Source organism: Lepidochelys olivacea (genome assembly GCF_965140295.1).
Source record: "Lepidochelys olivacea isolate rLepOli2 genome assembly, chromosome: 1".
NCBI classification, from domain to species: domain Eukaryota; kingdom Metazoa; phylum Chordata; order Testudines; family Cheloniidae; genus Lepidochelys; species Lepidochelys olivacea.
The window spans coordinates 336,754,464-336,782,389 of NC_140411.1; the positions used below are offsets into that span (position 1 = coordinate 336,754,464).

At 44.4% G+C, this 27,926-nt stretch overlaps 1 protein-coding gene across 4 annotated transcripts in view; it reads right to left on the reverse strand.

The window, feature by feature from the left end:
• The window catches only part of SEMA3D (semaphorin 3D), a 191,550-nt gene that overhangs the window by 112,835 nt on the left and 50,789 nt on the right, over window positions 1–27,926 (reverse strand). For all 4 annotated transcript variants that reach the window (XM_084617315.1, XM_084617316.1, XM_084617317.1 and 1 more), the window contains one exon: window positions 11,454–11,645. In XM_084617315.1, coding sequence (XP_084473441.1) covers window positions 11,454–11,604 — 151 coding nt within the window. In that variant the 5' untranslated portion in view covers window positions 11,605–11,645. The remainder of the gene's footprint in view (window positions 1–11,453; window positions 11,646–27,926) is intronic.

Genomic DNA, 27,926 nt, shown 5'->3' on the forward strand with positions numbered 1-27,926 from the left:
AAATTGGTAATTTTCTTATTAGCATAAGAGGAAAGTAAGAACTAGTGGGGTTTTCTCAGATGTAGTACTGTTTAATTTTCTAATGGTCTCTGAGTCAGTATAAAGTATAAAAGGTGTTAATTTTACACCCATGCTATGAGCTCATCAGGTCTCACCCCCTAAATTGGGTTGGGCCTGGTCAAGACTTGGATGTGACAGCAATGGAAAATTAAAAATCAAGGGCCAGATCCTCAGCTTGACTTCAATAAGGCCATGACAAGTCACAGCAGGTATCCATCCAGGCCCCAGTTTGCTGCTGAAAGTTGTGCTGGCAGTTCTATAGCCGACATTCTTCCCTTAGAATCAGTACTGAGAGAAAGCCCCCTCATGCTGTCACACGAGATATAAATGTGAGTCCTGGTTACTGATAGTAACTACATGAATAAGGTGTCCTGACCACATTAGTGTTTAGGTAATTATATTCTGCCTAGGCAGTTCCAACAGAATGTAGTTAGGTCACGGTTTCTAGTTTGAGGTTAAAACCAATAAAACCACATAAAAATCTGAGAACAGGTTATTATAAAGCAGAGATGGGGGGGGCAATATTTATTTTACATATAGTTCAGAGAAACCTGTTCAAAACACTGCTAAACAATATTTACTCCAAAACGGAGCCATTACTTGTCTAAAAATAAAATAAAACTGGAAAAATATATTGAATATCCTGTGTATGATCATCTTTGTTTCCTGTCCTAAACCATTTTGTGGTCTTGCTGCAAGTTGTTAAACAGCTTCTACACTTCATTCCATTCAGTGAAAAAAATATCATTCAGTGGTTAAGTATCTGGCCTAGATCTTGGGTAGACCTAGGTTCAAGTCCTTGGGTAGGCCTAGGTTCAAGTCCCTGCTCTGTCACAAGCACTCCCTTATGTTGCCTGGGCAAGTCACTTGGCCTCCCTATGCCTCGGTTCCCCATCTGTAAAATGGGGATAATAGCACCACTGAGAGGTAGGGCAGTGCTAGGACATTAAAAATGGTGAGATGTTCATGTAATGAGGGTCATAGAAATACCTAAGACAGACATAAAAAATAGCTGCATTTCAGCCATAAGAGTCTTTCAAGAGTGTGTAGAATAAGAACCTCATAAGTAAAGTGATTTAGAATCCTGTATATTTTAAGACACTTTTTTACAATGCAGGCAATTAGTTTAGAAACAGACTAAATTCTTAATGAGGATTAGAAATAGGGACTGATTAGTTTTGTCTCATGTGGGCAGAATTTTACCGAACATTTCATCTCATCAATAAAAGTGAATCCCATTACAGTATTTCATTGTGGAAAGAAGACTACAAAATATTTTGTGTGGGTGAATTTTTTCATAACTAACTCCCATTTATGCTATATAAACTGAGTAAAACAGAGTTTAAGCTATTTACTCCAGCAGCACTTGCATGTACTTGTTAGACACTCATTTAATTCTAATGGGCTATTCTTGTTAAGAGTTAAGTTGTTTTTCTCAATGGTGCTGCTAATTAATGCACCCTAAAAGCAGAACCATTTTCAGCAATGAAAAAAAATCTGCATGGTAATAGCTCAGATTAGCATAATAAAAATTCTGACATGGAAAACTAAATTATATTCTCAATTACATTTTGATATTGATGGAGTTGAAATTCTGATAAGACATCTGGAACCAAATGTCACTGTATATGTAGATTTTTTCTTTAAAACATTATTTATTTCTAGTAGAGTAACAGATAGCACCCCCAACCAGGGTTGGAGCCCCAGTGTGCTGCATGATGAACACATGGCCAGACACAGCCCTTGCCTCAAAGAGCTCACAATCTACTTCAAACACAAAACAACTAATCAGAAGGAATGGGGCAGGGAAGATGAAGGAAACAATAAGGACATGTGTTTACACAGGCCAGTTGTGTGCACTGCCAGATTACATCAGATCAGTTTGGGAGTTTTTTTAGTTATAATATATAAATAAAGAGATAAACTAAATATAAACTACAGGCTAATATTACAGCTCAAATAATGCAGGTGGGGGGACTGAAGCAGCATCTGCATGTTTTATGTATAACCTTTGCTGTCAGCAAAATACTCATGTAGAAACACACATTTATCAGAACATCTCAACGCATTCTACAAAGGAAGTCAGCATGATTATCCCCACTCTACATATGGGGTAGTGTTATGCTATACAAAGCACACGGGATCTTTTATGAGAGAGAAGGCAAATACGCCATATTTATTGAAAATACAACAGTTAGCATATGCTTTTCAGTCACACATCATGCACACAGTCCTGCCAGTTGATGTTTTTATAGTTACCAGTCTGTTGTAGCTCCAGTCAATCTAATGGTCAGTTAGTTTGAGCACGAGTGAGGAGCTGGACTCTGTCGGTCGCGATCCGATGCTCAGAGGTTTTGGCAGGACTGAACCCAGAGTTTCATGGCAAAACACCATGAAATTTATATTTGTAAATTCCCATTTGAGTCCATGCATTTTGCAATGTCATCCTGTAATCATTAGTCCTTAAGTGGTGGTAATCTTGGGGTTTTCCGTTGTTATCATTTGATGATTGTCAGGCTTCCCATCGTTATCTCCTATTTGTTGTCTTGTCTTTGGGGGTGGTTGCCTCACCTCTGAGGCCATCAATGCTGCTAACATGTTTAGCATCTGATACAACGGACATTTTCTGATTTTCTCCTGGTGTTTCCAAGTCTCTCAATTTTTCCTGACCATCTGGACATTTGTGATGGCTTTCACACCTTATCTCTTCCTGATGCATGCATTCCTCATTCGCACAAACAATCTCACAGAGAAGACAGCAGTATTTTATATTCAGCCGAATACATTGTAAATTAAACTTCACAAAATATTGTGGTCAAAACAGTTTACATTGTGGCTCAGGCCTTTAACATTCCTTTAATCTAATTAACAGACAATAAAAGATCCAGTCTTTTACTCACTAAACCTTAAACCAAAGAAATGACTAGAGGGAAGTTTATAATGCATATAGGGAACAAGATCCCAGTCTCAGGCAATCATTCCTGCTGTTATTCAAAGAGGGTGGCTGGCAGAATTAATTCAAAGCTTACATCAATTTTTATAGTACAATTATAAAATCCTGTCCCTACAGTAGAGGGAGGCGTGGAGACTCACCCAAAAATCCAGTGGCAGAACTCAGGTGCTCCTGAGTCCCAAGCTAGTACTCTACCCACTAGGCCATGATGCCTCCCCCTGTAATGATCTGATCTGATCACCCTGGAGATTGAAATCTTTTATCTAGTCACAGGGCAGCACGTGCAGCAGCAGTGTATACTTCTTCAGGACAGCTGGGACCCATGCTAACGCACAGAACTCCTGCCTTGTCTAATGCATGTTCCTCAACCCTAAAAATCCTCTCTACCACCCTCTGCATATACTTATCCCCTTGCTCCTGGATAATCTTTGCAAAATCCAGTTGCAAATTGGACAGTGTAACACAAGTCCCTTTTTAAGCCTGGGTTTCCTACTTGGACACTAGAGGAAGCTACAAAAATACCCTTAGGTGCTAATAGGATACCCTAGCATCTCCTTGTGCCATTTTTAAAGACATGTAAATAGCACAGAGACACGCATCCGATGAAGGGAGCTGTAGCTCACGAAAGCTTATGTTCATATAAATGTTAGTCTAAGATGCCACAAGTCCTCCTTTTCTTTTTGCGAATACAGACTAACACGGCTGCTACTCTGAAAATTGATCTAGGTAAGTTACTCTGAGCAAGTATGTTAGCAGCAGCACAAATTTTGGCAAAAATTCCTTCAATGTGTTTCATAATTTTCCCCTCTCTTTCCCTCTGGCCCTGTGTATAAAGAACTATTCCATATATAGATTACCAGAGACTCAGAGGAAGGTATAGGAGGTAAAACATTATTTAAGGCCCAGGCCTATTCCCACTGACAACAGGATCAGGACAGGTCCTAAAATTAGTTCATAGTGAAAGACTAAGGGTAGAGTTTTCAAAAGCACTTGGCATTGGCCTCACTCTGTTTCCATTGAAGCCAACAGAAATTTTACTATTGACTTCACTGGGAGCAGAGAGTTAGGCAAGCACTTTCGAAAACCCCACCTGAAAATGCTGCCATACTCAACCCCTGTTCTTTTAGGGTAGCAACCCATAAGTATTTTCTCTTCCTCCTTTTTAACTGATTCAACACTTTCTCCACAATCCAGTCCACTTCCTCTCTCTCTCTCATCTTTGTGAACTCTAAGAATTATGGGGCAGTGTCTTGTGAACTCAACATTTTTCCTCTTCCAAGTGAGGCCCTTTTGCAATTATGCAAAGAGAAGAGCGTTGTGAGCTACAAGCTGTTTACATTGTTATGAGGCTGATGTGGGTCAGCTCTTCAAGGTTATTCTTAGTTCAACTGCTATGTAAACTACTGATGTCATTGAGTGGAAGTTGCCCTGCAGGACATAATATACGTGATAATTATAAGCCAGAGAATACAGCATCTCGTCAGATATGACTCCAAGTTCTCTAGTTCAAGGAGGAGGGAGAAACCTGTTAGTTTTCCGGTTGTAGCTCTGCAAAAGAACCTGAATGAAAAACAGATTGATTCTATGCACGTTATATCCCAGATTTTTTCCCAAGCACGATAGTGCTGCCCACCCAAATTCATTTAGAATTGATTTAAGTTTGTATGTCAGAAAGCATCTTTTGAAGACCATGGAAAGGAAAAAAAATTAATATGCTAGCTAACCAACACCCTCAGCCAGGACCTTGTAACAGAGCATGCAGCTACTGATGTTCTGCTTGTTTTTCAAGCAGCTGCATCGATTTGTGATGATCCCACATCAGATGAAATGACAAGCGATAACACTTTGCAAAGCACTTTGAGATCCATAGATGAGAAGTGTTATGTGAGTGCAAAGGTGATTAAAGCACGGCTCTTGTCTGCAACGATGTAAAATGGCACTCACTCAACAGATCTGCTTTCTCCTAACGTATATTTAGAATTATATCTGCCGACTTTGGTCACAGCGGTAGATTTTTACTGCTTTTTCCTCCCCTTATTCCTGCACAGCCAGCACAGCTATGAGCATGTGAGCTTAATTCTATTCCTTCTTGGGCATCATCAGTAGAACAGTTTACTACGTTCCAATCCGTTACACCTGTGCAAACCCTTGCAGTGCAGTCACTGTTGGCTTAAATGAGGACCATGGAGCTACGCCATTGTAACTCAGTTTTGCAGGTGTAAGTGAATGATGGAAAGATGCCAGCTTGACTCATACAGCACAGGCTGAGTACAGAGGGGTAACAGTTTATTGTCTTTTCATTGATTTATGAGGAGAGGCTGAGGGAACTGGGATTTAGTCTGCAGAAGAATTGGGGGAGGGAATTGACAGCTGCTTTCAACTACCTGGAAGGGGGTTCCAAAGAGGATGGATCTAGACTGTTTTCAGTGGTAGCAGATGACAGAACGAGGAGTAATGGTCTCAAGTTGCAGTGGGGAAGGTTTAGGTTAGATATTAGGGAAAACTTTCACGAGGAGGGTGGTGAAACACTGGAATGGGTTATCTAGGGAGGTGGTGGAATCTCCTTCCTTAGGAATTTTTAAGGTCAGGCTTGACAAAGCCCTGGCTGGGATGATTTAGTTGGGGATTGGCCCTGCTTTGAGCAGGGGGTTGGACTAGATGACCTCCTGAGGTCCCTTCCAACCCTGATATTCTATGATTTGCAAACAGAATAAGCTGAATACAGAACTCATTGGAGAGACAGTAAGCATGGAACTTTGCAATACCATTTTTAAAGAAAAATTTATTTTCAGTGATTATTGTTAAAAAGTTATCGATTCTGGGTAAAAAAAAAAAAAGTCAGAAGTGCCAACATTTTACCCTGTTGGCTGTGTACATATGAATGGATCACTCATCTTGTAAAAGGAGGAAATTCACTCTCCTCTGTACAAAGCTAAAAGCTTATAAAGCAAGGTTTGTTCCTGTTCACCCGATTTACCTTAGCATCCTACAACATAGGGAACAGGACCTTACAGTAATAGTTCCTTCAGGTCATGTTGACTAATGATGTGAACAACTGGGGACTTGATCCTGCTCCAGTTGATGTCAGTGGCAAAACTCCCACTGGCTTCAGTGTCAGTGGGCTTCAATTGCACAAAAACTTTCTTAATTAATGCAGCAGGATCTTCATGCTGTGTGAGTAGGAAGAAGGCAGGTGAGACCTGTGTTCTTTTTTACTAGCCATTAAGTTACCACCACAACAGTCCTTACGAGGGTTGAGTCAATGCAGCCTGAATATGGACTTCCAAACTCCAAAGGGCAACTAATACAAGATGAAAATTGTTTATGAAAATGCTAGGGCTGAAAGTATCCCTTCAAAGAGTCACTCAGTAGTTGCTTCTAGTCAAGAAGCATCCACTGGACACGGTAAATAAGTTATACATTAAATAAAGAATGTTAAGGTTAGAAAGTCAAGCACTCAAAAGTTAGGAAATACCAGAATTAAAGGTTGCTTGCGCAACATTAATGTGGCCCCCTTGTGAATATGCATTATGGAATAGGATAACATGCTATTCCCCGCCCCCACAGGACCCCTGCCTAATTTAGTGTACAGCATGGACATTGCTCTCGGAATCAGGATTGTGTAGTGAATGAGGTTGTTGTCTCCATGACCTCTGCCTCATTTGTTGCAGAAGTTGGAAAGTGTGCAGTGAAGACAGCAGGGACTTACAGAAGGAGAAGGGATGGTCTCATAGTTAAGATATTTGAATGCAAACTTAGAGAACTAGGTTCAATTCCTGCTTCTGCCACAGAAGTCTTATATGATGCTGGATACCCAACAGAAGATCTCTTACAGAAGTATAGCCAAGCACCTGAAATTGATTGAAATGGTGCTTTTAACATATTAAAGTGCTAGACTCAGTAAAATTGAATCCTAAGTATACCAAGTTGGGCACTTAAAATTAGCAAACAATTTTGTCGTTAATGTCTGTGCCTCTGTTCCACCTTTTGTGTTCTGGGAATAATAATGCCTCCTAAGATCACAGGAGTGCTGAGAAGATAAAATTCATTAGTGACACTATTCATTCATTCATAGTGACACTATGGTGAGAGCACCACAGAAGCCCAAGAGGAGATTACTAGTTTTGTATTCAACATAGTGCAAACACTCCGTAACCAAAAGTCCCCAAACTTAATCCACACACTTCCCAGTAAGGGCATGCAATCTTTAAAACCCAGCTTCGTTCTCTTAAATGTCTTCTCCATCCCTCTGCCAGGGCAGTCGCCCACAACTTTCCTTCTGGGGTGCAACCCTGCTCTTCCCAGTGAGAACTCCCACAGCCTGTCTGCTGGGTGCATTCTTGTCAGGGAAGCATCCCTCACTCCCCTGGCCCTCTCACTATTCCCTGTGGTCCCCACTCTCCAGCAAGGTGATGCCAGAAAGTAAGCCCTTCCTCTTCTCCCCCTTCCTACAGCTCTCTCTAGCCCTTAGCTCTGGCTCTCCAGCCTAGAGCTAGCAGGCATCTTACTCTTCTGCCTTCAGCCCTGGCTCTCTGGCTTGGGGATGCCAGCCAGAAAACACCATGTGTTGCTCTTTGCCTTCAGCCTTCTCCCAGGAACCATCTTCTCTGTTTGGCAGCTCTCCTGTCCTTCTCCTGTCTGTCTCCTGACTCATCTTCTAGAACCCACCCAGATGTTTCTCCACCCTCTTAATTGGCCCAACTGGGATCATGTGGACTGGATGTTCATTTAATGGGCCAGCAACCCTGTTGCAGAGAACAAGACACATCCCTAGCACCAGCAATGTGTCCTGGCCAAATTGCCAGACTGAGAAAGTTCTGTCTCCTGCACAAATGAGCTTAATTCTTATTGTTGAGAGTTCCATTGTGCCAGATAGTGAAGTTCTTCATCCTGGAGCTTTATATTGTCTTTTAGGTATCCTGGGCTCATGCCATGAAGCACCTTGAAGATAAGGGACGAACCCTTGAACTTGATTTGATATTCCTTGGGAATCCAGTGCAGAAGAAGTTTGATGTGCTTATGGTATCCAGTGTTGCTGAAGAGATGCGCTTCTGCGTTCTGTACTAGTGGGAGTCTTTTAAGTGCTGAAGACTTAATTTCTGGTATATCTCATTGCTATAGTCCAACCAAGACTGAATGAAGGCATTTATAACTTGAGATCAGGCCATCATCTTCCAGGATGTGATGGAGTCTCCTAGCCAACCAGAGATGATAGAAAGTATTACTCATGGCTGTTGCGATGTGAGAGCTCAGTGGCAAGAAGAAATCCAAGAGCACTCCTAGACTACGTTCTGAATTGACCTATTGTGGATATGAACCATCAAAATGTTGTCCTCTGCCCACCAACATCACCTCTGTCTTTCTTGGGTTCAGCTTCAGCCAGCTGTGCTTAATCCATAAGCTGATTTTATACAAGCCTGGTGGTAGTGGTGAGGTCATATGTGGTGAAAGACAGGTACAGATGTGTCATCCACATATTGCTGGCACATGAGTTCATGTTATTTGACCATTTCACGGTTGCATGTGGATGTTGAAAAGGACTGGAGAAAGAACTAATCCTCGTGGAACTCCACAAGTGAGGGATCTAGTGGTGAAGGTGTAGTTTCCCCATCATTATTCATTGGTTGTGTCCCTCAAGGAAGAGCTTAAACCATTTAGTGCATTACCCTGGCCCCTGTCACTTCCCTCAGCTGAGAGAGCAGTAGTTTGTGGTCAACAGTGTTGAATGCTACAGAGAAGTCGAGCAGGGCTAAAATTTGGCTAAGTTTTAAGTAACTGAAAACAGCATGTAATCATGGGAAGTACTTGGCAACTTTAACTTTAGGCATCACTATCTGCACTGACTATAATGGAAATCACTACTCAGTGAAAAGTCAGCATAAAACAGGCACATCAAAATTCTGTTTTGGAAACAAACATTTGGATGCACCTCTGCAAGCCTTTGACACAGGTTGACAGCTAGTTACTTTTGAACTTTAGGACCAGCTTGGTTGTTCTTGCACATGAACAGATGACACCACATTTCAACACACCTTCTCATAGATTCTAAAGCTGCTCTAAAGACACAAAGCCTTAAGAAATTGGTTCAAACCATTTAATTCTTTTTGGTGGTAAGCAGAGTCCAGGTTTGCATTAGTGTGTGTTCAGGATGTGCATTTTTCCTCTACTTTTTATTTCTCTTTAATAAACCTTTTCATCCACAGTGCTCAAAGAGCTTAGAGATGCTAACAAGTTTTTTTTGTTTATACTTTTTTCCTCCTTGCCATTGTTTTAATGCCATTAAAAAGCTTGAAAATATTACATTTTCTTTTACTTTTTTCTTCTTCCAGTTTTGGGGGAAAAAAACCAAAGAGCAAGCACAACAGTAATTCAATATTCCTCATACTTCCTTATTTGTCTACTGGCCTCATCATTGGCAGCACAGCTCTCTAAATTGGAGTGTGTGTGTTTATTTGTATTCCACTCTGATTTTTTCCCTGCAGGGCTAGGTCACTGAGTTTAGATATAATAACCCACCCCTCCAGCCAAATCCAGAGCTTTATGAAGGTCCTAAAAAAGTTTGGGTCAGGGTCTCAATATCAGTCATCTACTCACTGTCATTATTAATGACTAAGCATTTTCCAACACCACTCCCAGCAGGTCTTTCATTATTTTAAAATACTTCACACATTTTTTCCTACATTGACCTCAAAGTTTTTTTTGTCTCCCCTCCTCTTCTACCTGCCAACTGAGTCTATCAGGATTTTGCAGGTGGCTAGCTATCTGAAGTACAGAAGAATACAGAAATTTTGGTCATAAGTCCCACAATATGTGTCATCACCATGTGGAATAAGTAACTCGGGGGAAATGTTTAAAAGCCAAAACTAGAAGTTTAAATACAAGCTGCAGGTTTTTCCTACTAATATCCATAACTCAATGTCAGATCTTTCAGCTTCTGAATTCATTGGCTTACATAACTGTAACTATTTCCTGAAACTATGGAAAAGCTGTCAAGATCTCACATGCACACAAACACACCCACATACTTGCATACAAATCCAGCAGATGCAGAGTTGAAACTTGTAAGTAAGTAGCATTTCACAGGATACAGTACTCACTGATTAAATAAATTTTTGTATGTGTCATACCTTACAATAGGCACACTCTGCTCATTTATGATGGCTGTTCAAACTCTTGTCATTACAGAGCATCTTGGGCCTCACTTAGGGTGACCAGATGTCCCAATTTTATAGGGACAGTACTGGTATTTGGGACTTTTTCTTATATAGGCTCCTATTACCCCCCCACCCCGTCCTGATTTTTCACACTTGCTGTCTGGTCACCCTAGCCTCACCCTACTCATTTACACACTGAAGAATAACTATGCCTCTAAGTGAGAGCAGAATCAGTGCCCTTAATTGCGGGCACCGAGATGGTTTAAAACTAACTAGGGAAACTTTTCTTTAGCTAAGCAAGACAAGATCAAGTGCATCAATATATCTGAATGGAATCTCACCAACTCTGGTAGGATGCAGTGCAGAGACAGCAACAAGAAAACCCACAAACTGGACTATGATCATCATCATTTAACAATTAAAATATATATCTTTATTTAAATTCAGCCTTTATCATTCTTACTGAGGGCAGAATTTAAGACAAAAGGATTGCACAGGTGTAACTGCCAACACTTCAGTGCATAGTCTGAAGAATCTTTCTAAAGTGCTAAAGATGCACAAGTAAGGGGAAAAAAACCTCTAGATTTTTAGATCCCAGGTTGAGTTAGGTAGGGCAGCAGTTAGGGGTGAAATAAAAACAAAAACAATGTATTTTGTAAACTGAGCAAGCACATTGTAAAACAATACTCATAGAACTCCACAATGACCTTTTTACATAGCCAGTTTTCAGACAGTTGTACTTGCAGTTTTACTTCTAATCTCAACGTGAGCAATGTATTGGGCCCTAAATCAGGGAATTGGACCCCAAAACAATAAGAAATACTATCAAGTGGCTACCAGAGTCATGCACGTTCAATGGTGACCATACAAAAGAACCCAAAAGAATAAGGATTAGTTTCTTACCAGTCATATGGGATTAATTTATACAATTCTTGGTGATTTGCGTACTGTGTGTCACATAAGTGATTTTTAGCGTCAAGAAAAAAGTCTAAGTTTAACAAACACTTTGGAGTTTTTACAGAGTGTTAAAAATTATATCCCTTTAAAATGTATTTGAGAAACTTTATGGTTTCCATTACTATCCGTCGCCCCCAAAAAGATAATTGAATACTTTTGTCCCATAGAAGACTATACAAGTCTTTCATGCTATTGTTGTCTATTTCTAGGAACTGTTGTGACAACTGTTTACTTGCCTGTTTACTAACAGAAACTAAATGGTGCCACCACCACCACCACCACCACACACTTCAACAACCCAGAAATAGAAAAGCTTCTGATGGGTTTACCTTTATAGGAAAGTTTAAGTCTTGGGATATTTTGCTTTGAAGTTCCAGTGACTGGAAGGAACAGCATTACTAAGGATAACGCTGTGCAGACATGTGGCGCTTTGAAAGATCTCACTCTGCTGTTCTCTCGACAGTCTGTTCTTGCATTCATGGTGAAAAAGGTCCGTTTTTTCAGAAAAATCCAAATGTAATCTGAAAGCAAGAAGAAAACATCTGTGTCTCCTTTGCATCGTCACACACAAAGCTTATGAAGGCAGGCCAAACCTTCAGTTAGAGAGTATCTTAAGCAGAAGTCACTTTGTTATAGAGACTTTTCTCCAGTATACACCAAAACTCTAATCTCTTTTCTATAAAACTAATTTGGTAGACTGAGGCCGGAACAATGCGTAAGCTTTTGGACACTGTCTAGCATAGCTAACTTTTAAGTACAAATTAAATTAAATATAATACCCGTTAAAAATAGTCACATTAATGCCTTGGCTATCTCTATATAGATCAGGTGTTCTCAAACTGGGGGTTAGGACTCCTCAGGGAGTCACAGGGTTCTTACATGGGGGGGGGGGGGTTGACGAGCTGTCAGCCTCCACCACAAACCCCACCTTGCCTCCAGCATTTATAATAGTGTTAAATATATAAAAAGTGTTTTTAATTTATAAGGAGGAGTTGCATTCAGAGGCTATGTGAAAGGGGCCACCGGTACAAAACTTTGAGAACCACTGACACAGATACCACAGCAATTTTATATCCTTACACTGTGAATAGGCTACACTGTAATATCTCAGATACCACGGTGTAGCAACTGGAGATACCATTAAAATTAACATGTAATTGACATTCATCACAAACTTATTTATAAAATAAAAAAAGGGCTATTAGAAGCTTTTATTCACTTTCAGGAGAAAAACAATGATTGCTGATAAAATGTAAACATACCTTCCCATATGTTGTTCTCAGTGAACTAAGACTTACTTAACAACCACAATCCACAAACCAAAACGTCCTAGGAACATTAAACGGGGGAGGTCCATGCAAAGGCCCATCTCAGCACAACATGTAAGAAAAGCAAGCTTTGCATCACCTTTCACTTAATAATCATAATAGAATACCTAGCTCTTTTCATCCATAGATATCACAGAGTACCCTACAAAGGAAGGCAATTATCACTATCCATGGAAAAACGGAGACACAAGTAAGTTGAAGTGACTTTGGGAAGATCACACAGTAGTCTCCCTGTGTAGAATTGGGGACAGCAAGATTGGATTTTTTTTCCCTAAAAGATATTCATGTTTGAACAAGAGCATTGGTTTGGGGAAGTTCTATGGCCTTTGTTATGCAGGCGGTCAGGCTGGATGACCACAGTGGTCCCTTCTGGCCTTAGAATCTATGAAAATGACCAAAGCAGATACAACACCAGTGATTAACAAGTAGGGCTGCTGGGAAAACAATGACAATTTTTCCATTAATTTTTTTTTTCGGGGCGGGGGAGCGGAGAGCGGAGTCAGTTGACTTAAAAAAAAAGTTAACTCCAGTGCTCTGATCAACTGATTTGGTGTAAGTACCGCAGGCAATGTTCTGTGCTGACCCTTTTAGATGAAACAGAATGCAGAGCCCCTCCGACGTTTGGGCTGCTCCATGGCTCTCGGTGTTAACTTAGCGTTAGTTTAGCTCTCAGAGAAGCTGCAGCACTGCCCAGGATCTCCATGGTATTGCATGCTCTAGCCCTACCCCCGGCACATCCCTCCTGGCCCCAGCCTCTCCCCAAGCACATCCCCTACACCATGGCTTGCAATGGGGTCCTTGGAAGATTGCGGAGGATAGCTGTGTCTTGCCAGAGTAATCCTTCCTCCGCCTAAACAAGGTGGTTCTGAGCCCTTTACACTACTCTGGTACTTCTACCTGGTGTAAAGAAGCCAGAGAGGGGGTGAGGATCTCACCTGGAACATCCTTCCTATGCCAACACATCCAGTTTCCTCCCTTTCCTCCTTCAAATCTCTCCTCCAAATGCAGCGGGACCCTGCCGCCTTTCAATCTGAATCGACTCCTGTAGGCTACGCACAATCGCCCATTCATTAAATAAAACCCCAAAGTAAGCATCTGATTATTTGATTTGTTTCTTATTCTTTGCCCTGTTAGAATGCAAACCCCTGAGAGAGAGGGGGAGAGAGAGAGATCTTGTTTACTCCATAAATGTGTATTACTGAGTTCATTATTGGCGCCCAACAAATAAGATGATACAGGAAGTAACTGATGGTGACATTTTTCACCTCAGTCTTTTTTTATATAGATATATAGAGAGAGATGGTTAAAGATGCACAGGCCCTGTCCATTTTGGTGGAGGAGAGTGAAAGCTATACTCCAAAGCAAGAAATTAACATCAAGTCTCATTGCAAAGATTGCATAGGGATCATGGCTTGGGGGACTGGGATTCTGCTAAACGTATAAGGATTCCGCCAGAGGGTGTGAGGGTCATTTTCTAGAGGCAAGAGCATACTTAAATTGTAGGTCCAAATTCACCAATGGTATAGTGAGGCATGAATGGGACGTGTCTTACAGCACTAAATTTAGCCTTTTGGCTGCAAGGAGTCTGACTTTTCCACGTAGAAATTTCTTCCTACACAAATCCTTCTTCTTTTGTGTTGTCTGAACTCTGGCTGTGGAAAGAGGCCAGACACAAGGGGCTTACTTTACACTTGAGGCAGCTGTTCAGTGAGTTTGAGCCAAAAAAGTCCCATTAAGGACTCACTGCAGGCTAGTCAGATTTTTTAAGTTATGCTTTTTCATACGTTCATCCTCTAATACACCTCCAGCTTCAATACAGGACTCTTCCAGGAGATTAATGACTAGCTCAGGTTAATGTACCTCAGACCAATTGACTCAACATTAATCCCCAGAAAATGCCCAATAGCTCCTGGGTAGGGTGACCAGATGTCCTGATTTTATAGGGACAGTCCCGATATTTGGTGTGTTATTGCTTATGTAGACACTTATTACCCCCCACATCCTGTCCTGATTTTTCACATTTGCTATTTGGTCACCCTACTCTTGGGACATCTCTAATGTAGATCAGTGTCCTATGCTCCATTTGACCAAATCCATAAGCACTGTTTTGTTTTTAAAAGAGGAATTTTATAAGAATGAATAGCAATTCTTCTTACTTTAGTTCTTTGATTTTTCTGATAAGCATCTACCTATGCTGCAATAGTCCTGTGAGATGTACTGAACCAAAATGGAGGACAAAACATTTCAAGAGAATGATGTTTAACTTCAAGTGCTTTATCATGAAGCTGTATCTGCATTTGGTTCTTTTACGTTTTTTTATTATCCTCCTGTAGGGAGCCAGGGTGGCTCCCCTCTGAACCAGAGGGTAAAGAGCCACCCTTTCAGCCTGAGTGGGCGGAGCCAGGCCAAGCTTCCGCCAATCCCCGGAAGGGGAAGGGTGGGACAGGAAGTACAAAGGGCAGGGGGGCCCTCTGCCCAGTGAAGAGAGCACCAGGGAGGGAGACAGACACGCGCTGCTGGCTGCTCCCTCGCGAGCCTGCTGCTGACCCAGGCGAAGCCCTGGGCAAGGAGGAGCCTGACCGGGAGGAAGGCCTGTGGCAACCACGGCTGCCAGCCGCTGAATACCCAGAGGACCTGGAGGGGCCTGACTGCAGCCCGGGCCAGCGTGAGTCCGACACCGAGGGGGAGCGGGAGCTGCCTGCAGCGGAATACCCGGAGGAGATGGAGGGACCGGAGCTGCCCGCTTGAGAGACCAGGTAGGAAGTAGCCCAGGGGCCGAACTACACCGTGGGGTGGGTGTGTTTGGTCAGTGGGTGCGGACGGCCCCGCTGACCCAGCGGCAGGACCTTCGCCTCCCGCCACTGTCAGGGCCCTGGGCTGGAACGCAGTGGCTTTGGGTGGGCCTGCGTTCCCCTACCCTGGCGCTCCCCTGCCTGAGGGGCGCGCTACTGACTCCGGCCGGCACACCTTCCCCGCTAATTCCCCAACACCTAGAAGGTGTGGCTGAGGCCTGCCACGGAGACCATAGCTCTCCATCGCGCCTAGGGGCTCGGAGGACCGACCAACACCTGTCACAAGTGGTGGAGAATGCGGACAGGCGATCCCAACCCCTGCCGAAAGGGGTTAGTGCGAGGGCGCCTGTGAAGCGCCCCTACTGGAAAGATGGAGATGGGAAGCCTTATCAAGTTCCTGGCTGAGAGCCAGCAACAGCAGCAGCACCAACTCGAGCAGCAGCTGGGCGCCCACCAGCAGCAGTTGCTTCAAACCCTGGGGGCCCAGCACCAGGAACAGCAAACCCAGTGCTTCCAGCAGCTTGCAACCCTGTGGTCAGGCATTGGTGGTGCTCAACCGAAGCGGGCAGCCACCCCGACCCTTCCCGCCCCACCGATCTGTCTGGCCAAGATGGGGCTGGAGGATGACCCGGAAGCCTACCTAGTGACCTTCGAGCAGGTTGCCTCAGTGGCTGGTGGGGCGCCTGACCAATGGGCGACACTCCTCGCCCCATATCTGACAGGGCTAGCCCAGAAGGCTTACCATGGGCTCCCAGATGATGAGGCCTGCATTTATGCTTGAGTGAAAGTGGCCATCTTGGATGCCTTCAACATTACCCCAGAAACCTTTCGGCAACGGTTTCGGGAAAAGGTCTACCCACCGGGCGCCAGACCCCAGGCGGCGGCCCAGGAACTGAAGGACGTGGGTACCCGATGGCTCCAACCCGAGCGTCGAACCGCAGCTGAGGTGATGGAACAGGTCATCCTTGAACAATTCGTGCACATCCTCCCACCTCAGGGGAGAGCTTGGGTGTTACGGCACTGGCCACAAAGTCTGAGCTCGGCCGTCACGCTTATGGAGGACTTTCTCGAGGCTGAGGCCCCGATACGACCGGCCACCTGCCCCCCAAACCCTGGGCCCAATGCACAGAAACTTGAACGGAGGGGGCCCACCTCCCAAACCAACGCACCCCACCGTACCAGACAACCAGAAGGTGGCAGGACCGAGTTTTCCCGATGGCCTGAGTCAACACCACTCTCTGGCCCTGGATGCTTAACCCGACCACCAGGCCCCGGCCCACTCTGCGGGCCCCACTGGTGCCCCCACGCGGCCGGCGTGCCCAGAGGTAGGACCTTGTTTCCGATGTGGCGAGTATGGGCATCTGCAACGGGGCTGTCCTGCAATGGACTGCAACTTTGGCCTGGTGTGTGCCGGGGAGCGATGGGCCCGTCTGCCCTCCGTGGCCAAACTGACAGCTCCCATGGAAGTCGCCGGGGTCCCTGTGGTGGGTCTAGTCAATTCAGGCTGTGGGCAGACCCTTGTCCGCCAGGCACTCTTCTCGGACACCACGCGGACCGTTGGGGAAGTACAGATTCAGTGCATCGATGGAGATGTAAAATCGTACCCCACGGTGTGGGTCCCCATTATGGTGCACGGAGTAACCCAGTTGATGAATGTGGCAGTGGCGTCATCCCTCGCCTATCCAGTGATCCTGGGCCGTGACTGGCCTGACTTTGTCGAGGTGCTCCAATCCCTACCCACCAAAGAGGCGTTTGAGGGAGCCCCGCCTGAGAAGAAGACAGGACCTGACTCGAGCTCCGACTCTGGAGCTGAACCAGGCCCCACCCCCAGGCAGGATGGCTGGGAAATGGCGGGTCCTCCTCCTGACCTGGACTTTAGCCGAGATCAAAGGGAGAATCCTACGCTCCGGTTTGCCTATGAGCAGCTAGCCCGGGTGGATGGTGAGGTCGTGGAGGCGCAGCGCACTACCCAGTGGCCCAGGTTTGAACTCAACCATGAGCGGCTCTACCGCCTTGACCGAGACCCCCAGACCCAAGAGGTCCGGACCCAACTCGTGGTCCCCCGCATCCATCGTCGGGCTATCCCGGCTGCTGGCCATTTAGGGCAGGAAAAACTGGCTAGGGTCCTGACCAGGTTCTTCTGGCCCGGCGTCCACCGTGAGGTGAAGGAGTATTGTGCGTCGTGCCCAGACTGCCAACATGCAGCCCCGGCCGGGGTACGGAAGGCCCCCCTGGTCCCGTTATCAGTCGTAGGTGTGCCATTTGAGCAGGTAGCAATGGACCTGGTTGGGCCGTTCCCAAAAAGCAAGGCGGGCCATCAATACATCCTCATCCTGATGGACTATGCCACCCGCTTCCCGGAGGCCATCCCCTTAAGTATCACCGCCCGCACTATTGCTGCGGAGCTCGTGAAGACCTTCGCAAGGGTGGGCCTCCCACGGGAGATACTCACTGATCAAGGGACCAACTTCACATCTAAGCTGTTCCACCAGCTATGTGCCCTATTGGGGATTAAGAAATTGCAGACCTCGGTCTACCATCCCCAGACTGACTGGTCGAGCGGTTCAACTGGACCCTGAAGGGGATGTTGCGGCGTTTCCCCACCCAGGACCTCTGCCAGTGGGACCAGCTGCTCCCTCCTTTACTACTGGCGATTCGAGAAGTCCCACAGGCCTCCAAGAAATTCTCCCCATTCGAGCTCCTCTATGGGCAGCGACCCCGCGGGGTGTTGGACCTCTTAAGGGAGACTTGGGAACACAACCCATCCGCAACACAGGGTCTCTTGCGATATGTCTTACAACTGCAGGGGCAGCTGGCGCAGGCGGGCGAGCTCGCGAGGGAGAACTTAAACACTGCCCAAAAAGCCCAGGAGCAACACTACAATCGGGGTGCCCAGGCTCGATCATTCGGGCCAGGGGACCGAGTACTCCTCCTGCTCCCCTCAGTGGAATCAAAGCTTTTTTCCCGCTGGCAGAGTCCGTATGAGGTCCTCCACCAGGTCGGGCCGGTAACTTATGAGATTTGGCAACCTGGTCGCCGTAAGGAAAAGCAGATTTATCATGTAAACCTCTTAAAACCTTGGCAGGACTGGAAAGGGCTCCTAGTGGCTCCATATCCCCCCGAACCGGAACTGGGGCCCCAACCACCCGAGGAGTCGGATAATGGTGAACCCCACCTAGCAGAGACACTCACTGTTGAGCAGCGAGAACAGGCACTCTGCTTAGTGAGGGCATTCCCCAAGATGTTCACCACGAAACCCGGGCGGACTATGCTCACCTACCATGTGATCCAGACGGAACCTGGTGTGGTGGTCCGAGAGATAACCCGGCCATTGGCTAGGCGAATGCGGGAGGCTGTAGAGGAGGAAGTCCAGGCGATGTTGGAACTGGGTGTCATTGAGCCTTCCCAGAGCAAGTGGCGGAGCCCCGTCGTCCTCGTACCAAAGCCCGATGAGAGCTGGCGGTTTTGCATTGACTTCTGGAGGGTCAACGCCATCTCAAAATTTGACGCCTATCCGATGCCCCGCGTCGATGAGCTCCTCGACCAGCTCGGGGAGGCCTGTTATATCACCACTTTAGATCTCAAAGGGTACTGGCAGATCCCCTTGGATCCCAGGTCCAAGGAGAAGACCACGTTTGCCACCCCTTCAGGGTTATACCATTTCACCCGGATGCCTTTCGGCCTACATGGGGCCCTGGCAACCTTCCAGTGTTTGATGGACCGGGTGTTGCAACCACACACGAAATACGCGGCGGCCTACCTGGACGATGTGCTCATCTTTGGCAATAACTGGGAGGAACATCTTAACCAAGTAGCAGCAGTCCTCCGGGACCTCCACGCAGTTGGGCTGATGGCCAACCCGAAAAAATGTCGAATCGGGCAGGAGGAAACCACTTACCTGGGGTACACCTTGGGCCGGGGACAGGTCTGCCCCCTCATTGGGAAGGTCCAAGCACTCCAGGAATGTCCGGTGCTGACCACGAAGAGACACCCGATTGTTTACCTCAGTCGGAAGCTGTTCCCCAGAGAACGGAACTACTCAGTTGTGGAGAAAGAGGCCCTAGCCATTAAGTGGGCAGTCGATGCTCTCCACTACTACCTTCTCCAGGCCCCCTTTATACTGGTTACGGACCACGCACCCCTGAAGTGGCTTAATAAGATGAAGGACAATAATGCCAGGCTGATGCAATGGTATCTCGCTCTGCAGCCCTATGCCTTCACGATTCACCATCGGGCGGGACGAGACAACGCCAATGTGGATTTGCTATCCCACCTCGGAGAAGGTGAGGACGCCAGCTCCGAAGATCAGGAGCTGGATTTGAGGGGTGGGGTATGTAGGGAGCCAGGGTGGCTCCCCTCCGAGCCAGAGGGTAAAGAGCCACCCTTTCAGCCTGAGTGGGTGGGGCCAGGCCAAGCTTCCGCCAATCCCTGGAAGGGAAAGGGTGGGACAGGAAGTACAAAGGGCGGGGCCCTCTGCCCAGTGAAGAGCGCACCAGGGAGGGAGACAGACACAGGCTGCTCCCTCGCGAGCCTGCTGCTACCCAGGCGAAGCCCTGGACAAGTAGGAGCCCGGGCCAGCGTGAGTCCGACACTGAGGGGGAGCGGGAGTGGCCCGCAGCGGAATACTCGGACGAGATGGAGGGACCGGAGCTGCCCGCCTGAGAGACCGGGTAGGAAGTAGCCCAGGGGCCAAACTACACAGTGGGGTGGGTGTGTTTGGTCAGCGGGTGCGGACGGCCCCGCTGACCCAGCGGCGGGACCTTCGCCTCCCGCCACTGTCAGGGCCCTGGGCTGGAATGCAGTGGAGTTGGGTGGGCCTGCGTTCCCCTACCCTGGCGCTCCCCTGCCTGAGGGGCGCGCTACTGACTCTTGCCGGCACACCTTCCCCGCTAATTCCCCAACGCCCGAAAGGTGTGGCTGAGGCCTGCCACGGAGACCATAGCTCTCCATCGCCCCTAGGAGCTCGGAGGACCGACCGACACCTGTCACACCTCCCTTAGTACTTTGCTGAAAAGGGCCTTAAGCACAAACCTCTTTTTACGTACATAGCAGCTCCAATGAAGTAATGAGGACTATTCACATGCTTAAAACTGGGTGGGTGCAAAAGCACCTTGTTGAATCAGGGCCAATATGGTTGGCTCTGCAGTTAGATCTTCCCTGTGGAACTCTAATTTGAAACGGGTTATGGGCTAGCAGAGCTGCCAGCAGTCAAACCACTGATGTGCTGGTATTCTGCCATCTTGGGACAACCAGGGCTATCCAGATGCACATGACTGGTGCATTTGTGACATTATATCCCTGAAAAGAAGTGACATCTCAGTGCAAGTGGTCAGACTTAGTAAAACCTGTAGGGTAGATTACTCTGAAACTACTGTCTGAAACAGGCAAACCTGGAGCCAATTTATTTAGCATAATTTATTCCAGGCCCTTTGTTGGAACAAACAGAGCTCAGATAGACAGTCCCCTATTAGCTGCAAAACTACATCAGTTTTTAAACACATTGTTCAGTTAAATCGGATATCTAAATGCAAAAAATCTAGCACCCAGGGATGTTGTGTGGACTCCCAACTTTCCCTGGCATCTTGAAGTTCAGAAACAAAGGACAGCAACTCACTGATAAATTTAGATTTTTCGACCATGGCTGATATAACACTCATTTGAATATTTAAACAATGTTTTTTACTTAATTGGAGTATAACAGTTACCACTGTTCATGTTGCGAGACAGTTTTAAAATGATGAGTTTTGTATTGTGCTACAGAGCACAATGAAAACTGCTTGCAGCAAATAAAGTATCCAAATCTCACTAATAAGGATGTAAAAATGAAACAATGACAAATCCAGAGTAAACCTGGAGAGTTTGGCCCATTGTGATTATAATAATTAAGAAAAGGGTAGGAAAAATTAGGACACGATGTCAACTCATAAATATGTTGGGTAAGTTACTTGGCCCCTTTTTTTTCAGCATGCATAATATTAACCAGCGTTTTTTAGTGGAGAAGACTGTTGTCCAGTAAAGAAGCCCATTTTGACTGTCTGATCTGGGTTGATACACATGACAGACATTCTGTTGATCAGACCTATGTTTAGACCCATACACGAGCACACTGTATGCAATGGTTAAATACTAACTGTAGTTGGGAAAAAAAAAAAGACGGGAAATGTATCCCACCTACAGTTAAATTTCAAATATGTAGAGAAATATATAGAAAGTTTCTAAATATATTATATACAGACAAACATCCACATAAGTTCTAAATTTATTGCTAAACAACTATCTTTCAGATGACTAATTACAGTAAAACAGCAAGACATATTTCCAAGAAAGATATTTCTACAGTTGGCTAGTTTATACTTCCAAACTGCACTATAATCACAAACTGGGTATTGGAAATCTAGCCTTAACCAGAAGAGAAACTGGAAACATATATGACAGTCAGATGAATAATTCAGCAAATAAAACACAGAGTGAAATATAGTATCCGGGTTCACTTAGCATCCAGGCTCTCTTTTTAAATAACGAAGATGACATTGATCCAGAGCACAGTGAAACTATGTTCTTTCCCCTCACAGACAGGATACTCTGCTGATAGACAGTTTGGCAGAGAAAGCTTTTCTTCTCGATGGGAAATCTCATTATAAATCTAACTCCATCTGAGAGCTAACAATATACTTCATAGCCATTCTCCAACATTTACTTTATAAAGCAGCTTTAGTGATGTTTACAATGCAGCAAATTTTGTCTTCTGCATAGACTCAGACCCGTTACTCTTTTCCACAAAAGCCCCACAAATCAATATCACTCCACCCCACCCCCGTCCAAAAACAAACAAAATAACCTAGCAAAACTAACATTAACAAAAGGAAGTACTTTGGTACAATACTAACATTAAAGTGAACGTGAAATGCATTTACTTGATCTTTTCTTGAATTTCAATACGCTAAACATCCAATGGGGTATTCTCTACACATTCAGGTCTGTCCTAAAATGAGTTTGACAGCACAGGAATCCACCCATTCTATGCTCTGTCATCCATTCAGCCTCCAAAACACCTGCATCCTCTCTGTTTGGAATATGAGATAGACCTCTTCTCCGGATTTCAGTCCAAAAGGAACAAGTGGAACAAAAGAAAAGAAGGGACTGGAAAATGGAGGAGGGGGAGAGATAAGTGAGGGGAAAGATTCACACCAGTAGAAAAGTTATTTTAAATGGAGAAAAGAAAGAGGTTTAGAGATTATAGTAAATTAAAACAGTAAAAAGAATGACACCAAAAAAAGGGGAAGTCGGGAGAAAAAAAATCTGAAAAAGGACAGCCTAAAATACAGAAGAAATAAGTGGAAACTAGGGAAATGAAAGAAAAACAAACAAGCTAGGGTTTTTTTTCCCCTTTCTACAAACTATTAGGATTTAACATCTGGTAAAGCATGACTATGACACAGTAATTGGTGGAAGGGCAAACAGGATAAGGATGGACCAGATCCACAGGGTGGTCTGGATCACATGGCAGGCTAGGCTCATTAAAATGTGCTTTGATGCAGCCAATGCAAGGTCATATCCAGGGAGGGAGGGTGAAACTCTGGCCCTACTGAAGTCAGGGCCCCCACTGATTTCAACGATGCCAGGATTTCATCCAGCGAACGTGGATCATACATGTAGGAGAGGGGAGTGTACTATGCAAAGCTGCAATACTGAAAGGTACTACATGAGCGTAATGGTGCATTCTGACTTCACAGTCCGTGACTCAAAGGTTGAGGATAACGTGAAGCCTTCTCTCCAGACCTGATCTGTGGTGTGCTGCAGATCACACTCATGTGCATGTAGAAAAGCAAATGCGGGAATGTACTTTTAGATTGTATTGTCTGTTTCTGTTTTTCCAACTCCAGTCTGCATTTTCTGGCTGAAGGCTGAGAGGAGCTTGTGTCATTCGGTGATATCACATATTTGACAGCATCCCAGCAGCCAGCTGTCCAGATGGTGATTTGTACCCACAGATCTCAGTACGTGTACACTATTGTGTTGAATGCATGTGCAAAGGATATTCAAAATTGTACAGATATTTTTGAAAAAAATTATGCCTTAGCTACCCATTTTTGTGAGCTCTGAAACATTCAGGCACACCTGCTTTAATACTAGGTCCTCAGGAACAGCGCATTTAAGTCACCTAAAAAACCCGATTGTAGCTTTACTCATTTGAAAAGGAAAATGAGATGAGAGAGTGAAACAGTTTAATAGTTTAAAAAATACTCAAACAGAACTCATAGGACAAACCTCACCATAATATTATTTTCATTACAGCATATACCCTGATCAGAGCGAACTGAACGAATTATGTGTCTATATTAAATATGTTCTAGGTATCATTACCTTGGCATCTAAGACAAGAAGGCAGTAGACAAATCTCTAGAGGCACTACAAGTGTGAAGTTGACACCCAATAAACAGATGCTGAGAGCTGCTGCTGGCAGCATAACATTTCCCAGAAGATGCAGAGCTTCCCTGCAGAGAGTTGGATGGTTTCACACAGCTATTAAATAAGTGGGCACAGAGAATGGGCAGGAAGCCTGCCTAAGGAAGCACCTTTGCCTGCTATTGAGAAAATAAGAACCCTCCCCACCATCAAAAACGAAAAAAAGTGTCACGATGACAGTAAGAGAAACTTCAGGAGCCGTATCTTGGGGCTACCTGCCTAACCAATTAAATGTTCCCTGGTTTTATTGGCAAAGGCTAATGTCTGAATAACTCCAGGCAGAAATCACAAACTGTTAATCAACTGACCCTGCAGGTACTATTGCCCTACACATGGAGACACACACCTGCTGTAGCCCGTTTGAAGAACTAGAGTCTTCCCCCCCTGCACACACACACCCCCCGCCCCCAGGTCTGTGCTGACAGTTTGCTGAGGAAGCTGTGAGTACCTCTCTACTTAGTTTACTTTTTGCAACCCCCACACCAGATCATCAGCATGAATGGAACCAGAGACCTCCAATAATGGAGGTTTGAGCTTTCGGGATTCAGGGCCTATCCCTGCTGATGACCAGTAGTGATGGGTTTTTACAAACTGGGACTTGTCCTTCCATGCACCTCACATGCTTGGGATAAAACTCCCTTGACTGGGAGGGGTTCATAACACACGGCTAAGTGTGTTATGAACCCCTTCACCAATGGGCTCAAACAGGATAAGACTACAACTCCTACCAGGAGCTAGAGGAGCACCTCAAATGGAGGAGGCTTATGTTTCTGAATGTGTAGGAACTGGTTCTATCGTGGCAACAATTTGTGATGGAAATTTGTCACCAGCTGGCAATCCATAATATTGTTGTTATCAATACTTGCAAGTTGCATTAAGAAGCTTGCACTGGGGAATTTGTTTATTATTAGATGCTCCCATGCCTCATGACACATATGGCAACATAGTGTTTCCACCTCAGTCTGTCTAATGACATGTTTCTTGCTCTGTTGCAGTCTGTTTCCATGACAGCAACATCTTTCCCAATTGTTCTCTTACATGCCATCTGTTGTCACCCATTTCTCCATCTTCCACCAACTGGTATCCAGCATTTGGGAGACTGCTGCTTGAACATAATGAGTACAACATGTTCAAATTTTAATATTACTAAACATTTACATTGGGGTAGCATATAAGGTCTCATCTTGGACAGGGCCCCTTCTGGTAGGGACTACAGAGTCATGTAGTAAGTGACAGTCCCTGCCCCACAGAACTTTCCATCTAGAACACTGGACATTAAAAGGTGGAGGATACAAACAATTGAGCAGGGGATTTCATTTACTGCAACTCATAGCAAGAACTTTCTCAGTTTATTGATCTGATATAACAGATGTTTAATCAGATTTGCTTTTCTGTAATATTGCACTAGCAGGTTTCTTGCTATGGTGGGAAATGTATGCAACTGTTTGGTACAATTGTGGTGCTAATAGATGTGCCAGTTTTATTTAAGTTAAACAGAAAAGGTTACTTCTATATCTGGTTCCTCTTGTGTCTCCCTATGAGAAATACCGTGAGTACTGCAAATATTGAGCTTAGCTAACTGCAGACTTTAAATGAGAAACCTAAGGCAATTAATTTTTTTTTTTAAGTACCACCACTGTACTACGGATACAAAATTCCGCCAACCACCAATTACCAGCAATTCATTATCAGCCCGTGTTTCCTGTTTTGAAAGGTTTGTTAATAAGTTCAGCTTGTTTATCGTCTCTAAAGTCATGTCTACACTATGACATCTAAGCTACAACACTTCAGCCGTGCTGTTGTAGCACTCCAGTATAGACACTTTCTCCACTGATGGAAGGGGTTTTCCCCCCCATCTATGCAGTTAATACACCTCTCCAAGAGGTGGTAGCGAGGTCAATGGAAGAATTATTCCATTGACCATGCTGTACCTACAGTGGAGGTTAGTTCAACCTTATTAATCACACAGGTGCAAAATTTCACAGCCCTGAGTGACGTAGGCTAGGTCAATCTAATTTTTTAGTGTAGACCAGATTTAACTTCAAGCTATTGTGATTTGGTGTCTGTCGGCTACAGAAATGTAGGATTCATACTAGAAGAAGACTGATCAAATGTTTGTTCTATACTAACTTATTACTTTTGATTCCTATCACCAGTGTACGGCCTCATTATTTGATGCACAGCCCATGAACTCTATGAAGTATAGCTTGCTTGGATTTAGCATGTAAGGTACAGAATTGAGAGATGTGGGGGGAAGGATTTTTTTAGTTTACAATTCCAACAGATTTTGGTTTCTTTTAATCATATATTTGATTACTTTTGGAGGAGTTCTTTATGTCACTCGTCCAACTAAATTTTGGATCAACATTTTGTGCAATCCACGTGTAAAATGATATTCAAGGAGGTTTAAGAAAGGATATATTGCAATGGAGTAATCAACCAAGTTATGGCCCTGCTGGGATGGATGTTTTATTTTTTTAATGGTTGGATCAGATTTTAAGGAGAGATTGAGAGAACAAGCAGAAGCATTATAACGTGTAAGTTTACAATCTTACAGAGTAATTAAATCCTTTTAAATCTTAGCCAAACATTATAGACCTTTTATAGGCTCTTCTAGAGTGCTCATCACCATAGTATCTGAGCAATTCACAGACGTTAATGCATTTATCTTCACAACTCCATTATGAGCTAGGTAAGCATTGTTATTCTAGTGTTGTTACTAGAAAATGGAGGTACAGAAAGAAGAAAGGACTTGTGCAAGGTCACACAAGAAGTCTGTAACAGAGCCTGAATCAGAACTCACATCCCTTGAATGCCCATTCACTTCCTGGGGTCACAAAACCATCCCTCCTCTCTTCATCCTACTCATTCCTTATACCATGCAATGTTTGCAGTAAGTCTTGTGGCTGGAGACTGAGGACTCACATTTCACTGAATTTAAACTAAATAAAAGATGGAACTTTTCCTAATGCTTTATTCTTTGCCTGTGGGCAAACTTCAGAGTATTAAGTGATCACTGTTTTATTCTTCATAAATATTTAAAATGGAATCACTGAGACTCCTTGTGGAGTAACAGACTGTTTGGGGTGAGTAAGGATATCAGATTATTATTTTAAAATAAGTTAATATTCACTAACTGTACCATTTCCAAGGGGTTTGGAATTGCTGCTGCTCTGACCTAACAGAGTTTTCTGCCTGTGTTACGCCAGGACTCAGCTTATCTTTAGCACAACACACATAAAAAGCAAAAGCTGTTTTGAGAAGGATGCAGTGTCAATGTCCTCTGGGTCTAGCAGAGCTATTCTGCGGGGGGAGGGATCAACACCGCCATTAAACATAGAATTATTTTCCGGTTTGGTTTAAACCACCATAGTGGCTTGGGGGGGTTTTTTGAGTACAAAGTGAGAGCAACATAAGTGCAAAGATGAATCAGTTCTGCACAGGACATAACAGGGCTTTCCAGACTTTTAACCTCTTAGTTACTGGGTAGATGAGTGCCTTGTTTTCAGCTTTGTTGTACAGCCATCACACTGAATGAGCCTACATCTTCCAGAATTATGGATCTTTTAAAAATAAGAAATTACATGCACAGTAGTTTACATCTTGAGTGGGGGTTGCCCTTCAAGGACCTCTCATCCAAGAATTTGGGCATGATAAAATATGTATCAGAACCTCCCTTCATTGGAGTCAGGTATCCGGGGAATCCAAAAATCGGTACCTAAATAGATACCTGCTTCTCCCATGTACAGCCTACTGAAATGACTGCCAATTTCAATTGATGATGTAGCGGAGAACAAAACTCAATCATATTAAGCCAAATACTGACTCTTCATCTGACTGTCTAACTTGGAGAGCAAGGAAAATACACATGCACACACTTCTTAAAACCTTTGTAAGTATATCAGAAGCTGGAAGCCTGCAAGAGGGTGAATCTGCACTGTACTATTAGGCATAAAGGGGGCAATTAAAGAGGTTAAGGACATGACTGACAAACTACACGATTCCTTTGTATAAAGGATTAACTAAAAAGGTAGTATTTTCAACCCTACACATTCAAAAATCATGAGATGGGAACAAAAAAAATTATGGGATTGGCTTAAAAATAATGAGATTTAATAAATATATTTGGAATCTTATGATTTGCCTTCTGGGTTTAGAGTGCTACGTTTATTTTTCACATTTTTATCTACAGATACGTGGGCTGGAGCTTACTTTT